Source organism: Lissotriton vulgaris, chromosome 11 (genome assembly GCF_964263255.1).
Source record: "Lissotriton vulgaris chromosome 11, aLisVul1.2, whole genome shotgun sequence".
NCBI classification, from domain to species: domain Eukaryota; kingdom Metazoa; phylum Chordata; class Amphibia; order Caudata; family Salamandridae; genus Lissotriton; species Lissotriton vulgaris.
This window is the reverse complement of record NC_141699.1, coordinates 1,080,528,689-1,080,549,765: the sequence shown is the minus strand read 5'-3', so window position 1 is coordinate 1,080,549,765 and position 21,077 is coordinate 1,080,528,689. Positions and strand designations below refer to the sequence as shown.

The 21,077-nt window shown below is 43.0% G+C and overlaps 1 protein-coding gene across 1 annotated transcript in view; it reads right to left on the bottom strand.

Annotated features, from left to right (window-relative positions):
• Positions 1-21,077, bottom strand: part of PDE6D (phosphodiesterase 6D) — a 121,243-nt gene that overhangs the window by 35,041 nt on the left and 65,125 nt on the right. The window contains exon 2 of the mRNA XM_086944555.1: positions 1,069-1,157. Within this exon, the coding sequence (XP_086800681.1) occupies positions 1,069-1,157 (89 nt within the window). The remainder of the gene's footprint in view (positions 1-1,068; positions 1,158-21,077) is intronic.

The following is a 21,077-nucleotide window of genomic DNA, read 5'->3' as shown; positions in this document are numbered from 1 at the left end:
CCGACTGTTGCCTTATTTCCCCCACAATCAGCAGCGAGGGGGCCGGATTTGGTATCGCCCAGGGCGCTATCCAAGCAAAGGCCGGCCCTGCTGTTGACCAGTGCGTACTGTGAACCAGATTGCCTCTAGGTGCCATGATGGAGCGCTCTGGAGCGGAGGCTGAAGGCAGAGCAAGTTTCTCACAGAGCCTGTCCATGGGCCATAAAAGGTATTCAGAACACATGCTCATCCATTCCTTTGCCTCTCTGCACACCACTGGCTGCTTTTACATGCCATGGATGGTATGTGGAATGATGCAGTGTAAAGTATGTGTAGTGAGTGCGTGAAGCATGTATGTAGAAATATTGTTGAGAAAGCTCAGGGTGCAGCTGTGCAGAGCTTGAGGAAGGGTGGGCAGAGAAGGCTTGGCATCTGAAGAGTAGGACCCTAATGTGTGCAAACAGAATGACTGGTAAAGTGTGCACCACAGCTGCAGAGGAGCACGGCATGTGGTCAGGGTATATAGAGGACAGCGGAGTGTGTAGCGTGAGTGAATGAGTGAACAGTGGCTATAAATCAGGGTGTGAAATGCGAATTGTGGTGGATGGCTTATTTGTCTACTGCAGAACACCTTTGCTCCTTTAAATAAATGCAAGTCATTACCATAAAGAAGCTCAGGTTTATTAATAGCAAACAAAAATCCTAATTAAGCCAACAGCAGGTCTTGAGAATAACAACTAGTGCTGTACTTTGGTCACGTTGTTCGCTTCGGTCTGGTTCTGCCACGTGGCTCGAACACCTCAAAGCAGACAGCTACTGCAAGCACCCAGAGACATCATACAGACACTGTGTGTAGTTAATGTTGGGAGCAGCAGATCAGGCGGACACCGGGATGATCTCCAGCCAAGATTGTGCATCTTTAATTCTACCCAAGACATGGTTGAAGGGATTCGAGAGGTGCAGTTGAACATTAAGGACAGACGGGGATAACAGACTATTAATTTAGACACAAAAACCAAATTTCACAGCATGCATAGTGGATCTTCCATTAAACTCAAATGTATTAAGATTACAACATTCTAAACCTACCTTCGTGCTCGACTCCCGGGACGGAGAGGTCTTCTGTTCCTTGCCAGAGTATCTTCCCCGTCTCAGCATCCCGAAGGTTCATCCAGTTTCTGGTTGGAAGTGGTTAAGGATTCAAAATCTTATGCTTGGATCCCATATTATTGACAAGTTAAATATTCCATAACATTTATCTTTCTTTGAAGGAATGTAGAGGAGTTAATGAGGCAGCAGAACAAGTTACTCACCTTCGATAACACTTGATGTGGTGGATACACTAACTGCAGAATCATCACCTTGACATTCTCCTCAAGAGCTAGACTGGATTCAGAAAACCTTTTGCAATCCATCTTGCACGCCGGCAAGTGGCACATTGGTTTCAGTCACGACTCCATCAAGCCTCTCGACATGAAGAAACAAAACCACATATAAGCTCCAAGCCAGTGTGCAGAAGCCTGCTTACACCATAACATAATCTGGGCCACAAGACGGGGAGCATCACTGACAAAATGAGGCGCTCAAAATCATGCATCATCTAAATTGGACCCAGATTCCCTCTGAAAAGTCAACTCCACAGAACAGGAGGAAGGGTGGGCAATGAGGATTCTGCCTTTACATATGGTATACACCAGAAAGAATGTTACCCAAGGTAAATAACTTGTTCTTCTGATAGTTCCGCTCCCCCTCAGGAGGATCTCTGGGCCTAGATAACGCAAATGTACGCGAAGGATAATCTATCTTGATAAAGTCCACCTCTGGCCTGCTTTTACTTTCTTCGTACCAGCAAATCCAACAAAAAGCTGATCATCTAGTCCACTAGGTACTCCTTAGTAATATCAATGTAAAAACGAACTGCCCACCTAGGATACTACCAGTACAGTCTCCCCTCCTCCTAGAGGGATGAAGAGGAGAGAATAATCTAGGCAGCGTGATGGACTGGACTGTTCCACGTCAGAGGGTAAAATAATGGTCAGAAGAAAGGAAGAACGCAACCAAGGCATACATTTGTCAGGAACAAAAAGGTGACAAGATTGACAGTGCATGCAACTCTCAGGTACAACACTGAAGACCATATTTCTTATTGTCAGAGTCAAGACCTTCAGGGTACAACTGTGTGAAGTCTCGAAAGGAGGCACGCATCAGAAAAGTACCAAATTCAATTCTTACTGCAGCATAATGAAGTGTGGGCAGGGGAAAACAAGTAAAAGCCCCATCAAAAAACATGGATGACTTGAACGACGAGAGCTGAACAGCCAAACAAAGAAAATTGAAAAGAACCGATAAGTAGCATTTAGGATTGCCCACTGCAAAACCTTGTCGGTCCAACAAAAGAACAAACTGGACATTAGTCACTTAGCCTGTAGAGGGTCAACCTGCTTTTCCTCACACCAGTTTACAAATTTAGACCAAAAGCCAGAATAAACAGATTTTGGAGATGGGCATCGAGCAGCCTGACACTACTGCTGATGGAAAATCAAAATCGCTCAGTTGGCAACGCTCAATCCCTAGACTTTGGTTGTTCAGGACTGTGCCGGGCTGCTGAGACAGCAAACCCTCCGGAAGAGGCAGTAAAAGCAGAAGGCAAATGCTGAAATTCAGGAGCTCTGAGTACCAGACCATCCAAGCCCAGTTTGGGGCCATCTAAATCAAGCCTGACCCTCTTCAGGACCCATCGAATCAGCAGCAGAGTGGGAAACACGTAAAGAAGGTCTGAGCCCCACTGTTGCAGATCCCAGGGATGATCAAATAGGAAACTCCAAGGTGCAAAAGGCTGAGCATTGAACGTTCGTGGAGATATTAAACATATCTATCACAGCAATGTTCCACTGGAGGAAAGTGCCCTTTCCCACCTGTAGATGCAAGGCCACTCGTGATCGTCCAGACCCAGCAGTTTGTCAACCAATTTTGAAAGAACCTGCAATGCGACTGACCATTCAGGAGCTCACAAGGTTCCTGCCCACTTTTCAGCCTCAGGGCCTCCAGACAGAATGCTCAGGACTTCACTCCTCCCTACTTATTGCAGTACCACATGGCGGTAATGCAGACCATAAGGACCTAAACATACTTATCTCTAGTGAACAGAAAAGGAAAAAAAGCCTCACGGGCCAGCAGGATGGCATACAACTCTGAAAAGTTGATGTGATGGTGCTTTTTCACTGGATACAAGAGGCCTATGATCTCCACATCATCCAGGGGGAACCTAAGCACAGACAGAACATGTCAGACACCACCGTAAACCTGGTCTGGGTTAAGGAGAATTATCTCCTGAAAATGAGACAGGCATACACTAGCCACCACCTCAGGTTTCGAGACAACAAATTAGAAATGCTGATGTTGTAAGAGAAGCCCCCACAGAGTTGGACTTGCTGAAGCGTCCGCTAAGGGACAACATATTTCAATTCAACTGAGATGCCAGCAGAATCACAAGCCTAAGAACCGAAGCAGCCTCAGAACTAGGAAGGTCAGAACAAATGCTTGATCCTGAAGCACTGTGTTGAGCCTTAATGTCCCAGACTTGTGAGGGTGGAAAGGCCTTGATACCACCATGTCTAGGAGGGCCCCCATAAAAGGAATAGTTTGCACAGACCGAAGATGTGATTTCTGTTCACTGATCGAGAACCCCAGGGTGACAGTAACAAAACCATCACCTGCAGGTGGTCTGAAACTAGCCTAGGCACCTGCGCCTTCTGGAACCAGTAATCATGATATGGGATTACGAGTATCCCTAACCTGCACAGATGGGCTGCAACCATCGCCATGATCTTTGTGAACACTCAAGGGAACAAGGTAAGACTGAAGGGAACAACAGACAACTGAAAATGTTCTGAACTCACCACAAAAGGGAGGAACTGCCTGTGACACTGCAGGATGGGCACATGGATGCATGTACATGTCCTGCAAGTCCAAGGACGCCATCCAATCCTCAGGGTACAAATCTCACAGGACCTGAGCAAGTGTCAACATTTTGAACCAGAGGAATGCATTCAAGATTCTGAGATCCAAGATCGGTCACAGTTTCCTGTACTTTTGGGGGACTAGAAGCATCAGGAAAAACACCACATACCCTCAATTACCACATTGCTCCTACACTTGGCAGGCAAAATTTGATTATCACTGAAGAGGACATTGGCAAGATCCACCAACGTGCAAGTAAAAATTGGGGGAAGAAGCAGGATCCCGTAAGCAGGCCGCAACAGGTATAAGTGGAGGGCAGTGGACCTTGATGGTCGTGTGACTTCTGGCACAGCCTCCTGGCGGGATCGATGCTGTAAACTTGAAAAACTGCAGTTCAATTTTAAGGCAACGGAAGGATGAAACAAATAGTTTCTCGCCACTCATCGCACCTTAGCACGTAAGCACTTCCTGTACCCCAGTCTTGGAAATCTCTCATTGACTGGATCAAGCACTTTCTACACCCCTAGTCCTGACGAAAGCCAGCGTAGGGTACAGCCTGGCTGAAACATGTAGACCTATATTTAGGATACTAGAGACAAATACTCTACAAGTATCCGCCCACACATTTTTAACCCTGTCATAGGGCCCCACTATTACAGTTACTTCCACTATTTGAAGGGGACCCTATAGTTTTAATATCACTCATCACATTTATCACAACACCCCCCAAAAAAACAGCCCCTTTGTAGTTCAGGCGCTGAAGCACACCCAGGGTGCACTCAGCGACTTGGGTGGGACCCGATGATGAAGCATGCCACCAACTAGGTTGGTGGGTGAGGGTTTTCCTAAGAAACCCATTGGTTTCCCAAACACAAAATACAGGCTTCACTTTGAGCCAGTTCTTCTTGATTGTACATGTCTAAATGAGGAAATGAACGAGGTCGACTTGTTTTCCTCCCTCTCTTGTTGATAGCTGCATCAGGAATAACACCACATACCTTCAATTACCACACTGCTCCTACCCTTGGCAAGCAACATTTGATTATCACTGAAGAGGACATTGGCAAAGATCCACCAACATGCAAGTAAAAATTGGGGGAAGAAGTGGGGGAAGGGGGTAACTAAGACATAGAAGACATAGCCGAACTGAACAATTTGAAAGACCCACTGGCCCAAAGAATGTGCATGGCAGTCAAGAGGCAATTTTGAATTCTGCCTCCTAGAAGTCTTGGATGGTAGTGAGAGGAAAAACTAAAGTGGCTTGGCAATGGAGGCAGTTCAACAGAAGAAAGAAGAGGACTGGTACACCTGTTGGTCTTGCCTCATCCTGCCCACCTTAATCAGTCTTGGCAAAAGAGTAAAGAGGTTCCAGAAGACCTCCTGTGGGGTAGGCAACATCTCAGATTCCAGAGGTGATGGGCAATGTGACCAAGAAGGCCCACAACGGTTAAGGGCTAGGGTGCCAGGAGAAGTCTAAGAGAATACATTCTTGCCCACGTCATATTTCTTAGATTGCCTGTCCGGCGGTGCAGTTGGTAATTCATTCTGATTGACATTACTAGTAGAGATTGAACAATAAAGCTCCTGGGAGCTGGGTGCTCCATCAAATGGGTCACATCATTAAGTGCAGGCCTAAGTGAATGAGCAATCAGGCCACAATGGTGATGCTGAAAAGTCTGGATCAGGCCACCGTGGGGAACTCAGCTAGGGCATCGCAGAATGGAAGCAAGGTTTTGAATTTGAAAGCCCAGGCTTCAAAGCCTCCTTCAAGATTGGCTTAGTCTCTACAATGGTCAACTGCAGATTCCACCTCTACGGCTCCACGCAACACCACTGCAAAAGAGGTACTTCCTCACTTGGGGCCCTAAGGGAGAGTTTAAATTTAATTTAATGCTACTGGCATTTTGTAGGTCATGGAGTAGGTCCGCATTAGTGTAATGAGAGGGAAGATAATTAACTGGCTCCTTATCGTCGTCTTTCATAGGAGGAATCATTTGATCCTATGGACTTGGGAAGGGATCTACAACGGGCACCGGTACAGAACTAAGCGTCACTGGGAGTCAAAGCCCGGCCTAGTGCCAGAGGTGGAACAGGGTCAGTGGCTGCCTGTAAAGGATTAACTGCTGAATACCAACTCTATGTTAATCAAGTTTTTAATAAAGATAGTAATCTTCTTCCGGCAATGATTTCAAAACACACATTTCACAGGAATGTGGCCAAGCTTGTGAGCTATTTATTTTTCATTAGTGGAAACTACGCTAGCCCTGTGAATCACAGATTTCAATGAATAAGGTTGAAAGGTATCATAGTATACCAGAGCATACCGCAGGACGATGTAGTGTTTTAAATGAACATTTTCCTATTTTAAAACTATAATATGACAAATACACACCAGGTAACATGTTACAGAGTTCTGCTGACATTTGTAAACCACTCTGCCTCATGGATGATTCACATCTGATAGAAACCGTACATTGGAATTCTGAAACTAGGGTTGTGCAAATGAGAAACTTTCCTTGTGTAACACCCGGTGTAAGAGTGGGAAACTGTAAACTCTGCTCTCTCAGGGCTGGGTGACAGCAGCGAGACACAGGAGCCACCGCCCAACAGGATCCTGTCAATAGTCCTGCCCTGTGACTGCCAGCATGTGACTGGGTGTGGGGGTACACTGGTTGTCGAACCTTGTTAGAAACGACAAGCACACCGCAGGTTTCGGACCCTGCACAAAGGCAGAAATGTTTCTGCTGCTGTACAGGACCCCTTTTTGTTCCTATTTTCTTTTTTTAATCATTTGCAACCTGAAGAAGAAAGAAGATAAAAATATGCCAAGTGCTAACTTCACACCGTCACAGAAACCACTACCTACATAGAAAGACACGTGTTACATACATAGTTGCCAATGACTAATCCCATCTATATTAAAAAATTTAGATATTACTGTGGAACAATAGTGCATTAGTGCCACTACAATAGCTCATATTAAATTACCCTTTTCAAGAAGAATTCAAAATCCATTATTTCTTAATCTTAGACTAAAGATCACAAAATGCGGAGTAGTCTTCTTGGACACACGTGTAGCAAAGTATACCACTTTTCATGAACGCAGAGCAAGTTTCAAAGATGATCTTTATGAAAGCCATTTTTAAACACTATTCCAACATGGGTTTCTTCATAGATAACATATCAGTCCGATTTTACTTCCCAGAAGCGGTGTCCCAAGTGGCTTCATTGGGCCCTATTTTCTTTAGTACATCCATCGGTCCACCTGAGACCCTCAGGGAGTTTGGTCCAATTTTCTATGCATAGGTTTACAGCACACAAATGTTGGTGCTTCTGGATGACTCTTTTGGTCAAGGCCTCCAGTGGCTTCTAAGCATGTCTGACAGCAGTAGCAGACCAGATGTCAGCTAACAAATTAAAATGTAAATGAGGCAACAAAGACTCTCCTCATGGGGGAAAACATCTACCGCCCCCTTTATTTGGACCACTTGTTGATGGGCTCCAACCTCTGGGTGGTAGCCACACCAGTGAAGTTAGAAAAGTAGGCATTACTTTCGATTCAGGTTTAACTTTTGCTCCCCGGATTAGCAAACTGGCTTAAACCGGTTTTCTCATTCTGGGAATGTTGAAGAAAGGTCTTCCTTTTCTTCATATTTATAGCAAGCGCTTCATTATTCAAGTGACTTCCACAGCTAGGTTGGATTAAGGAATGACATTTTAACTGAGTTTGTCCAAATCTTTGTTCAAGATACTGTAGCTAGTCCAACCATGGTTACTCGACCATCACTGGGCCTGAGAATAAACAAATTGATATAGTCTCATCTTACAAACATACACTGGTTCCTAGTAGCAATGTACATTTAGTTTACACTGTTTTGACTGCTTAACAAGGGTAGCTATTAAAGAAGGCCAAAATAAACTTCAGAAGAAAGTTGTTCTGCATTTGAGTTGCCTCTGATGTGGCACTTCTTCTGTTACAAAGTGGTGCCATTGTGGAAATTGCGTTGCGCCTCTCAGTTCTTATATCAGGATTGGTCCGCATTTAACAGGGAACTTCTAATCCGTTTGTTCAGAATTTAAAGGCTTCAGTGTTAGATTGGGAGTCCACATGCCTGAACACACTTGGTATACTCCATCAAATTGGAATAAAATTAACTCATAATCACCTTTAAGCACACCTTTCTCAAACCTGTTTCTATCAAATTTCGCAAACCTTGACACGCACATAAGGTATTGGACTCTGGCATCTTAAAAAAGGATAACAAACTGCCTCGTTCATTTCTGAAAAAACAGTCTAAATGTATGTAAAGTGTGGCCGTTCTCAACAAAAACTAATTTATATTCAATGAGTACCTTAAAAACATTAGGTGGAAAATATTCCACAGTCCCATTTCAAATGCAAGTTCTGCAGTTCAGTTTAGTAGCTCACTGCAAACTAAAAATCAGTTGAGGCTGAAATTACCACATTACAGAAGACAATCGCTAAAAAGAGGCCTCGGGACTGTCCTAGCTGGACAATGGCAGCCTTACCAGCTACAAAGGCACCCCCCAAGCCTGCAACCCACTAGGAAAAGGCAGTCCTACCTTCACTCCATCGACAAAATGGAATTGCCTTTCTTGAAGAAACAGATAGATAAAACATCCATGTCACTAGTTGTCTGGAGCACATGAAACTGAGAATTACCAAATGCACAACTGCTCATGCACAACTGCTCTAATGGAAGAACAAGTACACAATCATGCTACTCAATGTTCATTTGAACCAACAACGTACATATGAACCTACAATTACACTAAAGAATGTATGTTTAGACCAACGGTTGTACATCCACAAAAACAAACCTACACTCCAACGTTCTGTACATAACAAACTAACACAATTCACATTAGCATGTATGAAGTGAAATGGCGATAAATATTGCATGCCCTTGCCTTCGAGTAAGCAAACATGTAAAGAACACCAGAGTGTGTGCCCTGTACCTTTACTTAATCGCATTCACTCACCTATTCATCAGGAGTTAAGGGCATTATGGGTAGACTACAACGCTTACAAAACATAAGACAAAGGTGCTAAAAAAACATAAGTGATCCACAAACATCTTAACTAAATCTGAACAAACAGCAATATTTCAGAACTTGAATCCCTTGATTAGTCAGTGATAGTTAAGAGATCTGTACGGTGCTTTTGTGTCTACCTTTTAAAAGGGCTCCTTCTCAGTGTGTTTCAGTCCTGGGAGTTGTTTTTGTGTGACGTAGCATACAGCCACTGTAACTTTAAATTCCGTGGATAAGTTTGTTGCTTTTCATTACACAAACCACACTAACTTGTGTATGTGGTGCTTGGTAAATGTACGTTCTTTTGTACTACTGTAAACGCCAAGTGTCCCAATCAGTTGCCAGAGTGATGATACCCGTGTTATCAATATCAGTACAATAGATTCCTCATGCTGAGTTCAATGGAGTGTCGTGAAGATTACAGGAGAAGGAATAATGCTGGCAATCACAGTCATGTACATATACCCGTCTACAAGCTGAGAGATTGTGTGAATTAAGTAGAAAAAATGCTAGAATGATCAGGCTTTTACTTGATGTCAGAACACAGCAGTAAGTCAGTGTACTTTTTGTCTAGACAGACTCAGCCTTTAATCCATTCTAAATGGATAAATAGAGAGCTACAAATCTGGCTAACAGTTACAGCTATTATTGTAATAACACTTGAAAATGTCAGAACTGTGAGATTATATATATATATATATACACACACATATATATATATATATATATATATATATATACACACACACACACACACACACATATATATATATATACACATATATATATATATACATACATACATACATACATATATATACACACACACACACACAAGTTCTATTTATTGAACATATTTTTAGGTCTCACCTGGCGAATGCAGAGCATGCGCTGCTCTCGCCAGAGAGGACCTTTTGCAATTGATTCTCCGACAGCCTTACATGCACGCGAGGGGATGGACAAAGATGGCTGCTCTCACCATTTGTCCAAACCTAACAGCATGCGTGTGCATGTAAGGACAGTGGACAGCCCGCCTCAATCTTGATAAACAAGCGTGCTTTTACGGCGTGCTTTCACTTTAAACACAGTTTAAAGTGAAAGCACGCCGCCATACGCGCGCTCCAGCTCGGCCGACCACCCTTGCAGCCCATCTCCTCATTTGCTTCTCCATCCTCTATCGCATCTTCTTCCTCCATCGATCAGGTTGTATTCCCTTTTGTCCCCATCTTCTTCATTCTCTCTCCTAGTTTCTTTCTTCCCCCTCAGTTTCGCTCTTTCGTTCCTTATCGCGTCGTCTCAACCCCCACAGCCTCTATCGTTCATCTCTTTGTTGTTCTCCGCCCTCTCCCATCTGTCCATGCCCCTCTACTGCATCACATGCCGTGCACCACCCTCATGTTACATACACACACACACACCATCCCCTCGCAAAGCACACACTCTGTTTCCAAATAAACTGTGGCCCCCTCGCTAAAGCAAACACTCCCTTTCCAAATAAACTGTGGCACCAGCGGGAGAGGTGAGGATTCCAGGATGGCCGAGTGAGGGACAGGGCAGGAAACAGATGTGACCTTTGCGCACCACCCTGGGAGGTAACCAAGCCCAGTCTGCAGGGATGCAATCTATCCTCGCCCCCTGCTCTTATGACGTCACCTCTGGCAGAAGTTTGAATGTTGACATGTATTTATGGTGTTTCTGTGGATATTGTACATGCACAGTACTGCCTCGCACAGCCCCCCTCCCTACCACCCAGGAACAGCATGCGCTGCTCCCCGATAGGACAAGTGACAATGGACGAGCATATTCAGAATTCAGAGTGCATTATTGACCAGAGGTGATAATTCCACAAGATACGGGTCAGTAGGACTTACTGCCACCTTTCAGCCCAAATAACTTTTTACTATTTAAAAAAATATATATATTTGCGTTAATTTTACAATTTAGAAAATAAAACCTAAGCAGAAGTAGAACATATGTTACGAGCAGCTGAAGAGCATCTTCTTAAGTAACACCGTAAAACTGTAGCATGTTGATGCATCAAAATGTTTGTTTTCTGGGCAGCTAATAATCCTCTTCTCAGTCACTGAAGTGCTCTCGAATACAGTGCCTCACCCCATTTCATGCGTTTTTCTCCATAACATTATTTCAGTGCTTCATTTGTAGAAAAAAAAGAAGAAAAAAACACAAATGCCAGGGCCCTTGTCAGGAGGTGTAGCTATTCAGACTTTTATTATACATTAACAAGCATTGAAAATGCAATAGGTCTCGCTTTTGATTAAGTTAACGCCATTTGCTTTGCTATACAATACCATTAGCAAAGCAAAAGGCTTTAAATTAATCAAAGGAGAGACCTATTGCATTTTCAATGCTTATTATTGTGCTGCAAGCCTAGAAGGGCCTCAAAGCAGGAATAAAATAAACCCAAGTATTAATTTACATACTTACTAAATGTGTGGATATTTCAATTTACTTTTGTGAATGTAAACATCCTTTCCAGAATGTTTTTGGCATGTCACTAATAATGTCAAATGTATTCAATTATAATAAAAAACATACATAACACACACACTAGGACAAAACCAAACAAATAGTTAATGTCATTAAAATACATAATCAATTTAGCTGTACAGGACTACAATCAATCCCCTATCTAATTCATTGATCTCACAGCAGTTTTTAAAAATTTGCAACATAAACAATATCCACAGAGAACATTTGTAAAAACTAAACAGCAATTCGTGCTAGTTTAAAATCTCGCACCTTAAAAAGAGTAATTAAATATGCCTTTCTCGGGATCTCAAAAAACTTACAGAACAGAGTAAAATGCACGGTATCCTGCAGCGATACCTGGTTGTAGCCGCACGGTGCTAGTGAGGATGCCTCTTGTCAGCCCTAAGGAAATGAGGGGCAATAGATTTAAAATATACCTGGTCACCAGGAATCAAGCATGTTTAGAGGCGACAACTATGAGATAGGGATCGGTGGATAAGTTGGTTTTCAACAACAGATGGCCTCGCCACAACACTTTCTGAAGGGCTGTGGATTCTCTCCCCAATGATCTAGGTCCTTAAAAAATGGTCACGATCCCAGCCACGATTTGCCAAACTAATTTTGTCATTTAAGTACCTGGAGCTTGCGGTTTCTTCATTTAAAGCAGAGGCATCTTGAACCCTGCTGTTCATTTGTGAAATCAGCAGCTTCCACTCTTGCAACAAGGCCTAGACATTACAGGATAACCTGAGAGTGGAGTAATTAGGAGAGAAAGCCGGAATCGGGCCTCTCAAGAAGCATTACTAAAAAAAGAACAATGTGCTCCAATCCACTTGTGAACTCCCTTTGGTGGGACTCAGGAGTCCTTTCGGAGGGACTGGCCAACCTGCCTTTTCTCCTCCCTTCCAACCAGGCCAGAGTTCAAGAAAAATGGAGCTCTGATATCCTGAAGTCGGAGCCTGGGCGAGTCCTCAAACTGCCCATTTATTTGTTGTCTTCTTAGTTGGCTAAACCTCAAGAGATTTGCAACATTGAACGAGTCTGAAGTGAGGGAATAGTAACAGGGGAGTAAATTAAATTCCTCAGCACTTAAAGAGCAAATCACATGTTTGACTGTCATTAGCTTTATTTTGAAAAAGCAATTTAGACCTTTCCTAAGGCGCACTTGGGCTAATACCTGGAAAGATTACCTTGGGGACTGCTGCTTAGTGCAAAGTATTTTAGAGAGTTTTTAATAGATAGTAAATTGCTATTTGTTCGGTGGGTGACAAACAAGTTTGCGATTCAATATGTTGGGTCCACCTGGACAAATGTTTGTTATTGGATTAGAAACGTTGTTCTTTGTATGTTGTTCTGTATGATTTTATTGCTTTTGTGTGTTAATAAAATACTTTTACTGAAAAGCTATAGTAAATGATTGCATTACAGTTTAACAGAAGTTGTGAGGAGTGTCCCATGTACACATATGGGAATAAGAGACTAACCTGATAGACGAGGACATAAGCAAACAAAATTCACTATACTGTGTAAAGCTATGGAACATCGTCCCCTTCCGTGATGTTGTAGTAACAAGATTACTCCAGGATATTTTAGTTCTTACATCGTTAGAAAGTGTGACATTACCCCTGGACTATCTGATGAAGGAATGGAATATATTCCTGAATATTATAAGGTAGAACGTGCATTACATTAAGTTCCATGAAGATCACCGAGAATCAAACGTCATTGAGTGCAAGAGAAATCAAATATGAAACTACTTGTGAAGAAACAAATGAGCCAACCAACAAGGGATTAAATTCCATTGTCCTTCCGTAATTCACCGACAGCAAGTGGTAACTATTCACCAAGTTCAGACTATGTACCACTTGTACATTTTCAAAGACAACAAACCTGGCCATTGCGAGCTGGTTTCATTGTTATTTTTTTTATTTGTAGGTCTCGCCTTCAGACTGTTTTTAGTTTCCTGTTGTTGAAAGACCTTGTGTGGGGAGTTTCAAAAAGTTAAGGTGGCTTCTGGCCCGCCCACTGCTTACTATTAGTTGGCTTTCTTGTCCCTCATTTGCTTACTTATTATTGGATGGCTTTCCTTCACTTCTTTGGTTTGTCCCTCCCCCGGAGCTTCGCATCTTTACAATCTTGATGGGAAGGCTAATATCCTTCCACTGCCCAAAATGAAGGGACTGCGTTATGCTTTTTTTTTTAGCACCTCACATGTGCATGTATTTTGTTGCTCTTAACCTGGGGTGCTTTAGCCCATCAGATGACCCTCTAATGAGCCCTCCTTCCCTTCCGCCTGCTCGTCCACTGCTTCCATCACCCCTTATTATTTTTTGGTTTCCAGCCTCTCACTTTTATCCGTTCTCCCACTTAGTCCCTGATGATTTCCCGAAACAAGTCAAGTTTCCATTTCTCCCATCCCACACCCCACATCACAGTCATTTTAGACAATTTTTGGGAAGTTCAGTAGCTGTCATTGGCTGCTGGGCCACTGCAATATCAGAAAGAGCTTTTGTGGCAAGTTAAAAAAATGTTTTTTTTTATTTATTTACCGCAGTAAGCGGGGTTCGTGATTTTGGATTAGTACACTTAAAATAAAGTGGCTATGTGCTGTACACAAGCATATATCTGTGGTGATGTACCCATACGGGTCATCAAGTTGCATCGCCATAATGTCATGACTCGTCATACATGCGCATGCACGTGTATACATCATTTTGTACTCTTTTGGGATGGTGTACACCAGTGTCAATTTAAGGATTGGAGGGGGGGGGGGGGCAGGTAAAACATTTTGGGGGTTACTGTATGGAACAAATTTTAATTTTATTACCCATTTCCTGATAATTCAAGACCACATGATACGCAACAATACTAAATTATATGTTACATTTTAACAGGGCCACACAAAAACTGTTGAAATATTTCTAACCCGACATACCAAATATTTGGAAGATGACAGTGGTTTAAAGAGATCGAGATCAAAGTAGTTGCTGGCAGAGAGGAAGAGATGTTTAGCTAAAGAAAGAAACTAGACATCGGTAAAAAACAGAGACAGCTCAGTTTCCTTCCCCTATTGAAGATGGGGGACATGGGCAATTGACCACTTTGCCCATGCCTTAAAACGTCCCTAATTTTTAGCAGTGCTGAACAGTATCAGCAAAAAGCAGTGGCAAAGTCAAGAGGTTTTAAATGTCACACCTAATAGCTTTTGCCAGTGCCAAAGCCTGTGACTTTTATTTATATATTGACTAAAAAGACCCAAGATTAAAATGACATTATAGTTAGGTGAAAATGTCAACCATAATATTGCGTTTTAGAACAGAAAAGCTACTGAAATGCACTAGCTAGCTTACTGAGTTAACTATAACTTACTTCTACACCTTGAAATGCTTATGATCACTTATCACGCGTTCAATAACATCACTGATAACCTCTCAAATGACATAATTAAGATATTCTAGTGACCTCCCCATTCACTGCAGGGCTTCAGTCGCACTATCTTACAATCAACAAAGGCAAACAACACGTGATGGTAAGAAAAGAAACTTATAATCAGAGGCGGTCAGTAGGGGATGTTGGCGGGGGCGGGACGGGCGGTTAGGAAATAAATACAAAATAAAGTTAACTGCTGGTCGCCGTTGCCAGCCGCCTCTCCTCTACAGGAAGCAGGAACAGGAAGCGCCCAAGCTTCCAGACTCCTCTAGCCAATTACGACGCTGCACAAAGCAGCATCGTTATAGGTCTGAGCGCCGTGGTTTGGCGCTCTGAGAGGGAGTGGGAGCCTGGGCATGTTCTCTTGCTGGAGAACATGCAAAGTGCACATAGCTGTTTGACCGGCCCGAGACGGCAGGCCAAACAGTCATGCGCACTTTAGGGGCAGCAGCAACCACTCCTCCACCCTCAGGGTCACAGGTGCCCAGCCTCACCCCGCACTAACCTGGTGGCAAATGGAACACTAAAAATCAAATTATAACATTCCGTTACGATTGAATTTTTTTATTTGCATTGCTTTAAATCAGTGGGGCGATGCTCCCCCGCCTTAGCGAAAGAGCCGCTGCTGCTTATAATGCTGTTACTGATCCAATCAGTTGTCATGTGCATCCTCTGTGCCTTACGCAATTATACATGGAACAACATTATAGCTTATTAAATCAAGCACAAGAGGTTTTCTACATCGCACAACCCAAGCTCATGTATTCCAAGGTGTCCTATGTGATATTGGGAAAAGGTGGTACTGGGATATAAAACAATTACCTAGGATCACACAATTTGGTCATGTGGGTAAGCTGGGAATGATCCCAGATTTTCTGGTTTCACAATGTGCAATATAGCCACTCCATAAGTATTGATTTTCCTCTCTCGTTTTACTTAAAGTGAATGCCTTGTCTTTACTTCGTGGTGCATTAGTTTAGAGCATGGGTGGCTGGCAGAAGGAAAGGCTCGTTTTGAGTACTTAGATCCAAGAGAACCTTGAACTGAGCCAGAGCCAGGCGTGAGACTAGCTTCGCTAGGGCCTTCAGTGACACGCACACCTTTCAAACAAAATGGAAATTAAGGACACAAAGACGTAGGAAGGATAGGATTTTACTACTAAACAATATGGTGAAGCAGGAGTGCCAACATCACAGTGCTGGACTCCATGTTTCGAGATTCATAACATTCTCACAACACCATATTTTATTGGGTGTTCGATAAGACTGGATGTTCTCTCCCCCATGAGTACCATCAAATGATTGTTGGATTACAGTCCTGTTTTATTATCACATACCTACCAAAGTTTACTTTAAGTGTTTCCTATCTCTGTAAGAAAAAAATAAAAAGGTGAGAAATATGTACAGAAAGAGACTACCCATCAACGCACATTTTGTCGCAAGTGGAGGCTGAAATAAATAAAAGAAAATTGCTTTCTTGTTCCATAGTGTCCATCTTGAACATTATACAACAACTGGGTTGTGGATGGTACTCACAGTGAGACTCAGAGCTACTCTCACACAAGATATGCCACTGTTGAGCGTGCCAGGCTTTACTTACAGAATTCCAAACCGGCATATTTTGGTAAAGCGGTATCACCAGTATCAAATGTCAAGTCTCAGTGACAAAGCTAAAACTTTTTCACTGTCACATGCAGCGATGGGGGCTGGGTGTTTGTGTCTACCTACATCATTGATATGCACACTTTATTGGGTGGGGGGGGATTCTCGTGTATTTTTATAGCACTTGCTAGCTTAGAACAGCCTGTTTCTAAGCACTTCAAATGTTTATAGATAAGAGAGTAAAGGCATAAGGAGTTTGGGAGGCCAATATTCTATTTCATTCCAGTTCAATAATCAAGATATTGCCTTTGTGCATTTGACTCACCAAAGGTAGAACAGCAAACAGAGAAGGCTTCCTTCCCTGTGGAGCGGTACTGGACAGAGATAATGAAGAGGTAGAGCAGACAGAATAGGAGGAAGTGAGTGTGGTTGTACTGCTCTGTTAAATTATGGGTCACTGTTCCCATAAGCAGACAGCCCACACACATACTCCAAAAATAAGGCCATGGTGTTAAAGTGCTGGGGGTTCAAATTATATTGTGGTTTCCTTTACAGTCCCAGTAAGTCCAAGTGACTCCCCCACATCACATTCGGCCCAGTGTAAGGAGGGGAAGCACGAGTCAGTCCTGGATGATGTGTCTTTTGTTTCCTGACCTTGTACTGAAAACGCGCCTTCGCCGGCAATAGTAGCTGTTTGCATGTCTGTAGTTTGTTTTACAATAACACAATGCTCCACTTAGAGTCTGGTCGTCCCCGGACCCCTGGGGGTCCTGAAGCCTTCTCACGGACTGCTTCAAAAATTACATTTTAAGAGATAAATACATTGTAAATAAATGAAGAAGCAAAATGTCTGAGAATTTTAAAACCTTCTGTAAATGTGAAGGAATCTGAAATTGGAGGCTAAAAATTGAGTTAACATTCTCTATAATTGATTCATGGGAGCAGAGCAAGTAAACAAACCGAATGCAGTATAGAAGAGGAGTGGCTACAGTTGAAATTAAATAAGCTCCCACAAACATATCAAAAATCAGCTTTTTCATATTTGAGAAATAAAATATTTAATCATTTTACCATTTAAGAAGTCTTTATTCGATTGTTTCATCTTAAAAGACGTACATACAAAATATACATAATAAAAACAATATACAGTTTTTTTAAGACATTAAAACGTATTAAATCAATTTAAACAGACATTCTTACAATGGGTACAGAACATTATTTTAAAAAAGCACAAGGTAAAAACCTGGAAGACCAAGGACGTACAATAGAAAATCGCATTTGAGTGAACAATGACAGACCTGGTACTAGCTATTTTTTAAATACCTAATTCTAATAATCCACGCCCATCCAAGGTATTTTGCCACACCAATTACAATGAGTGGAGTTAGGTTAGTTCTTAGGATTCTACTGGCCTCAATAGCTGAGCGGGTACCCAGGGTTCTGCAGACCGGGCTGAGCCATTTGGACCTAGGAGCAGCGTACAAAGAGCATACAAACAAAAAGTGATTTACACTTTCACCCAGGTCATGACAATGTGGATAGCACCCTGACCCACTTGAGCACCATTTGTTGGTAAACACCCTTAATGGAAGCGTACCACATCTAAGCTGGTGGAACAATTTGCGATCCATTGGTTTGGTAATCAGGTCCCAATATTTTTCGAGCTTGGGGGCATCTTTAAGGTCGATGAATCTACTAGAGAGGTTGTTTGCAGGCCATCTCTGGTGACGGTTTGAGGTCACCCAATCCCAATACAGTACTTTTAATATTTTCTTTGAGGGAAAGACTGCTGAATCAGGAGATACCCATAGTTCGCTTAACCCTAAAGCATAGAGTGATGATCTTAAATCTCTAAACCAGCTTATGTTCGATGAACCAGAGATATCTCTGACATCTAAGCATGCCCTGGCATACAGGTTGAGTTCCGGCGTCGTCCATAGGCGCCTCCAGAACGCCAGTGGGCGAAATCTAGCCTGATCCTCAACCGGTAGACACCCAAGATCATACATGAGTGGGATCCTTGGGGTTGACTGCGGCAAACCAGTGGCCACCCTGATAAATTTGTTTTGGACTAATCTCAACGGGTCCAAGTTACTAAACCCCCATAATTCCGCCCCATAGAGAATGGAGGGAAGAACCTTGGAACCGTAAATCTTAATTAGGGGAGAAATAGGCCGAGTAAAGGAGCGTTTGTGCTCTTTGATCAGCGCACCACCTATCTGCAAATGTTTCAAGGCCATAAGCTCAACCTGGGAAGTCCAGCTTAAGGTGTCACTAAATGTAACTCCTAAGTATGTAAACCGCTTCATTTGTTCCAGGGGCATACCCCCCATTGTGACCCTTGCGGTGATCTGGTTGTGGCATCTTAGGACCATAAACTTAGTCTTGGAAACATTTACCTCCAACTCATGTTCGTGACAGAATAACTCAAACCTAGACAGGGCCTGCTGAAGACCCTGTCTGGTTTTAGATATTAAAAGAGTATCGTCAGCGAACATGAGTAGAGGTATTTTCATTCCTGCTAGTGACGGGGAATCTGTGGGGTGATTGGCAAAGTAGTTGACAACCCTATTAATATATAACGAAAAAAGGGTAGGGGCTAAAACACTGCCTTGCCTAACACCTTTAGCCACAGAAAACCTATCAGTCACCTCCCCTGGTTTGCCCCAACGTACCTGGGCATAGGTATTCCTGTGTAAGCTAATTAGCAGACTAACAAGAGGGGCTGGCATGCCCATATCCAATAGGCACTTCCATAAACCAGCCCTCGGCACAAGGTCAAAGGCAGACCTGAGATCTACAAATGCTGCGTATAAGTTGCCCTTACCTAAAAAAAACGTCTTCCAGTAGAGAAGCATAAAACGATAGGCCTGATCTAAGGTGCTCACATGAGACCTGAATCCAGCCTGTAGTGGAGTTAAAATATTATGTGAATCTATCCATTCATGAATCCTGGCAAGGACAAGACGGGCTATGATTTTTTGTACCGCGTCTATAAGGCTGATAGGCCGGTAGTTGGAGGGAACCGACCCATCACCTTTCTTATATATAGGCAAGATTTCAGCCCCAGCCCAGGATTCAGGGACTCTGGCACCAGAGGCCAAGTCATTAACCAACTGAACCAGATATGGAACCCATAGATCTTGGTCCTGAAGGAATAAATCGGCTGGAATGCAATCTGGTCCAGGTGCCTTCCCTATCGGGATAGATTTCAGGACAGATTTTACTTCGGTAGATGTAAACACTAGGGGGTCAACCGATATTGGCCAGCAGATGTTCTCCTGAGAACTGTCTGGACCCTTAAATTGGTTCTCAAAATAGCTAACCCAATGTTGTTGACCCACTGATGAAGGGCTTGGCCGATCATCCTGGTACAAGCCCCATTTAAGTAGATGCCAAAACTGCTGAAAGTTCTTGGAGCTACATGCATCTGCCAGAGTAGTCCACCTTTCTTCATCCCATTTCACCCTAGCTCTATGTTTCGCAGCATTAAATGCCTTCCTACAAGCCCTTATTAGACACAGATCTTTAAGTTTAAGGGCCTTAAACAATTCGGTATGAGTCCGATGACACTCATCATCTAACCAGTTTAGCCTTTTCTTGTACCCCCTTCCACCCCTTTTAGAGAGGGATTTAATAAAAAGTTTCTTTAAGGACCTAAACAGGAAGGTGTGAGTATCGGTGATCATAGAGTTGATTGCCTCCTGGGACTCACATTTGGTAATATTAACCAGGGAATCGGAAACCAAAGATCTAATAGTTTTACAGGCTTCAGGATCAGCACAAATTTTTGGCCAGCGTACACTTCTTGTGTCATTAGTGAGAATTACATTATCCTGTACAATGTTAGAGACATAATTGTCTAGGCCTGTAAAACTTGAATCCCTTAATTCCACCACTAGGGGGTCGTGATCACTTTCTGGGCGTGATGTTACCTCCATATCCACCAACAAATGCCACAATTTAACATCCAGTAGTACATAGTCAATTCTACTAGTATGTCTACCATTACTAAAGGTGTCTTTGCCTAGCCTATCAGAGCGTGTTCTGCCGTTAAGGGCACGCAAACCTTGGTCCAAACACATACCTTTGATAAAAATTGCCACCTGGGACCACCTTTTAATCGGAGCTAAATCCAGTTGGGGGATCCCCCAGGCCAGATCTTCAGTCTCTGTAAAAGAACCCTCATCCTGGCTCAGTGGTTCAAAGCAAGAATGTAAGTCTCCCATCACCACCTTTAGCCCGGTTACCGAAGCTATGCTTAAAAAGTCGTCCAGGAGGATAAGGGATGGAGAAATCCTACCGCCCTGAATGCCCCTGGCATATATATTAATCACCAAAATATCCAGGCCACTGGTAGATTTAATACTAACCAGTAGTATGTCAGGACTATCAATTAAAACTTCTTCTACTGTAACACCCACTTGCTGCCGAACCCACACTGTCAGGCCCCCCATGGCACAACCTTTTTGTCCCCTGACAGCCAATTTACTAAAGGACAGATAGCCAGTAAGAAACAATGTATGAAGAGCCCATGTTTCTTGAAAGTACCATACATCCCCT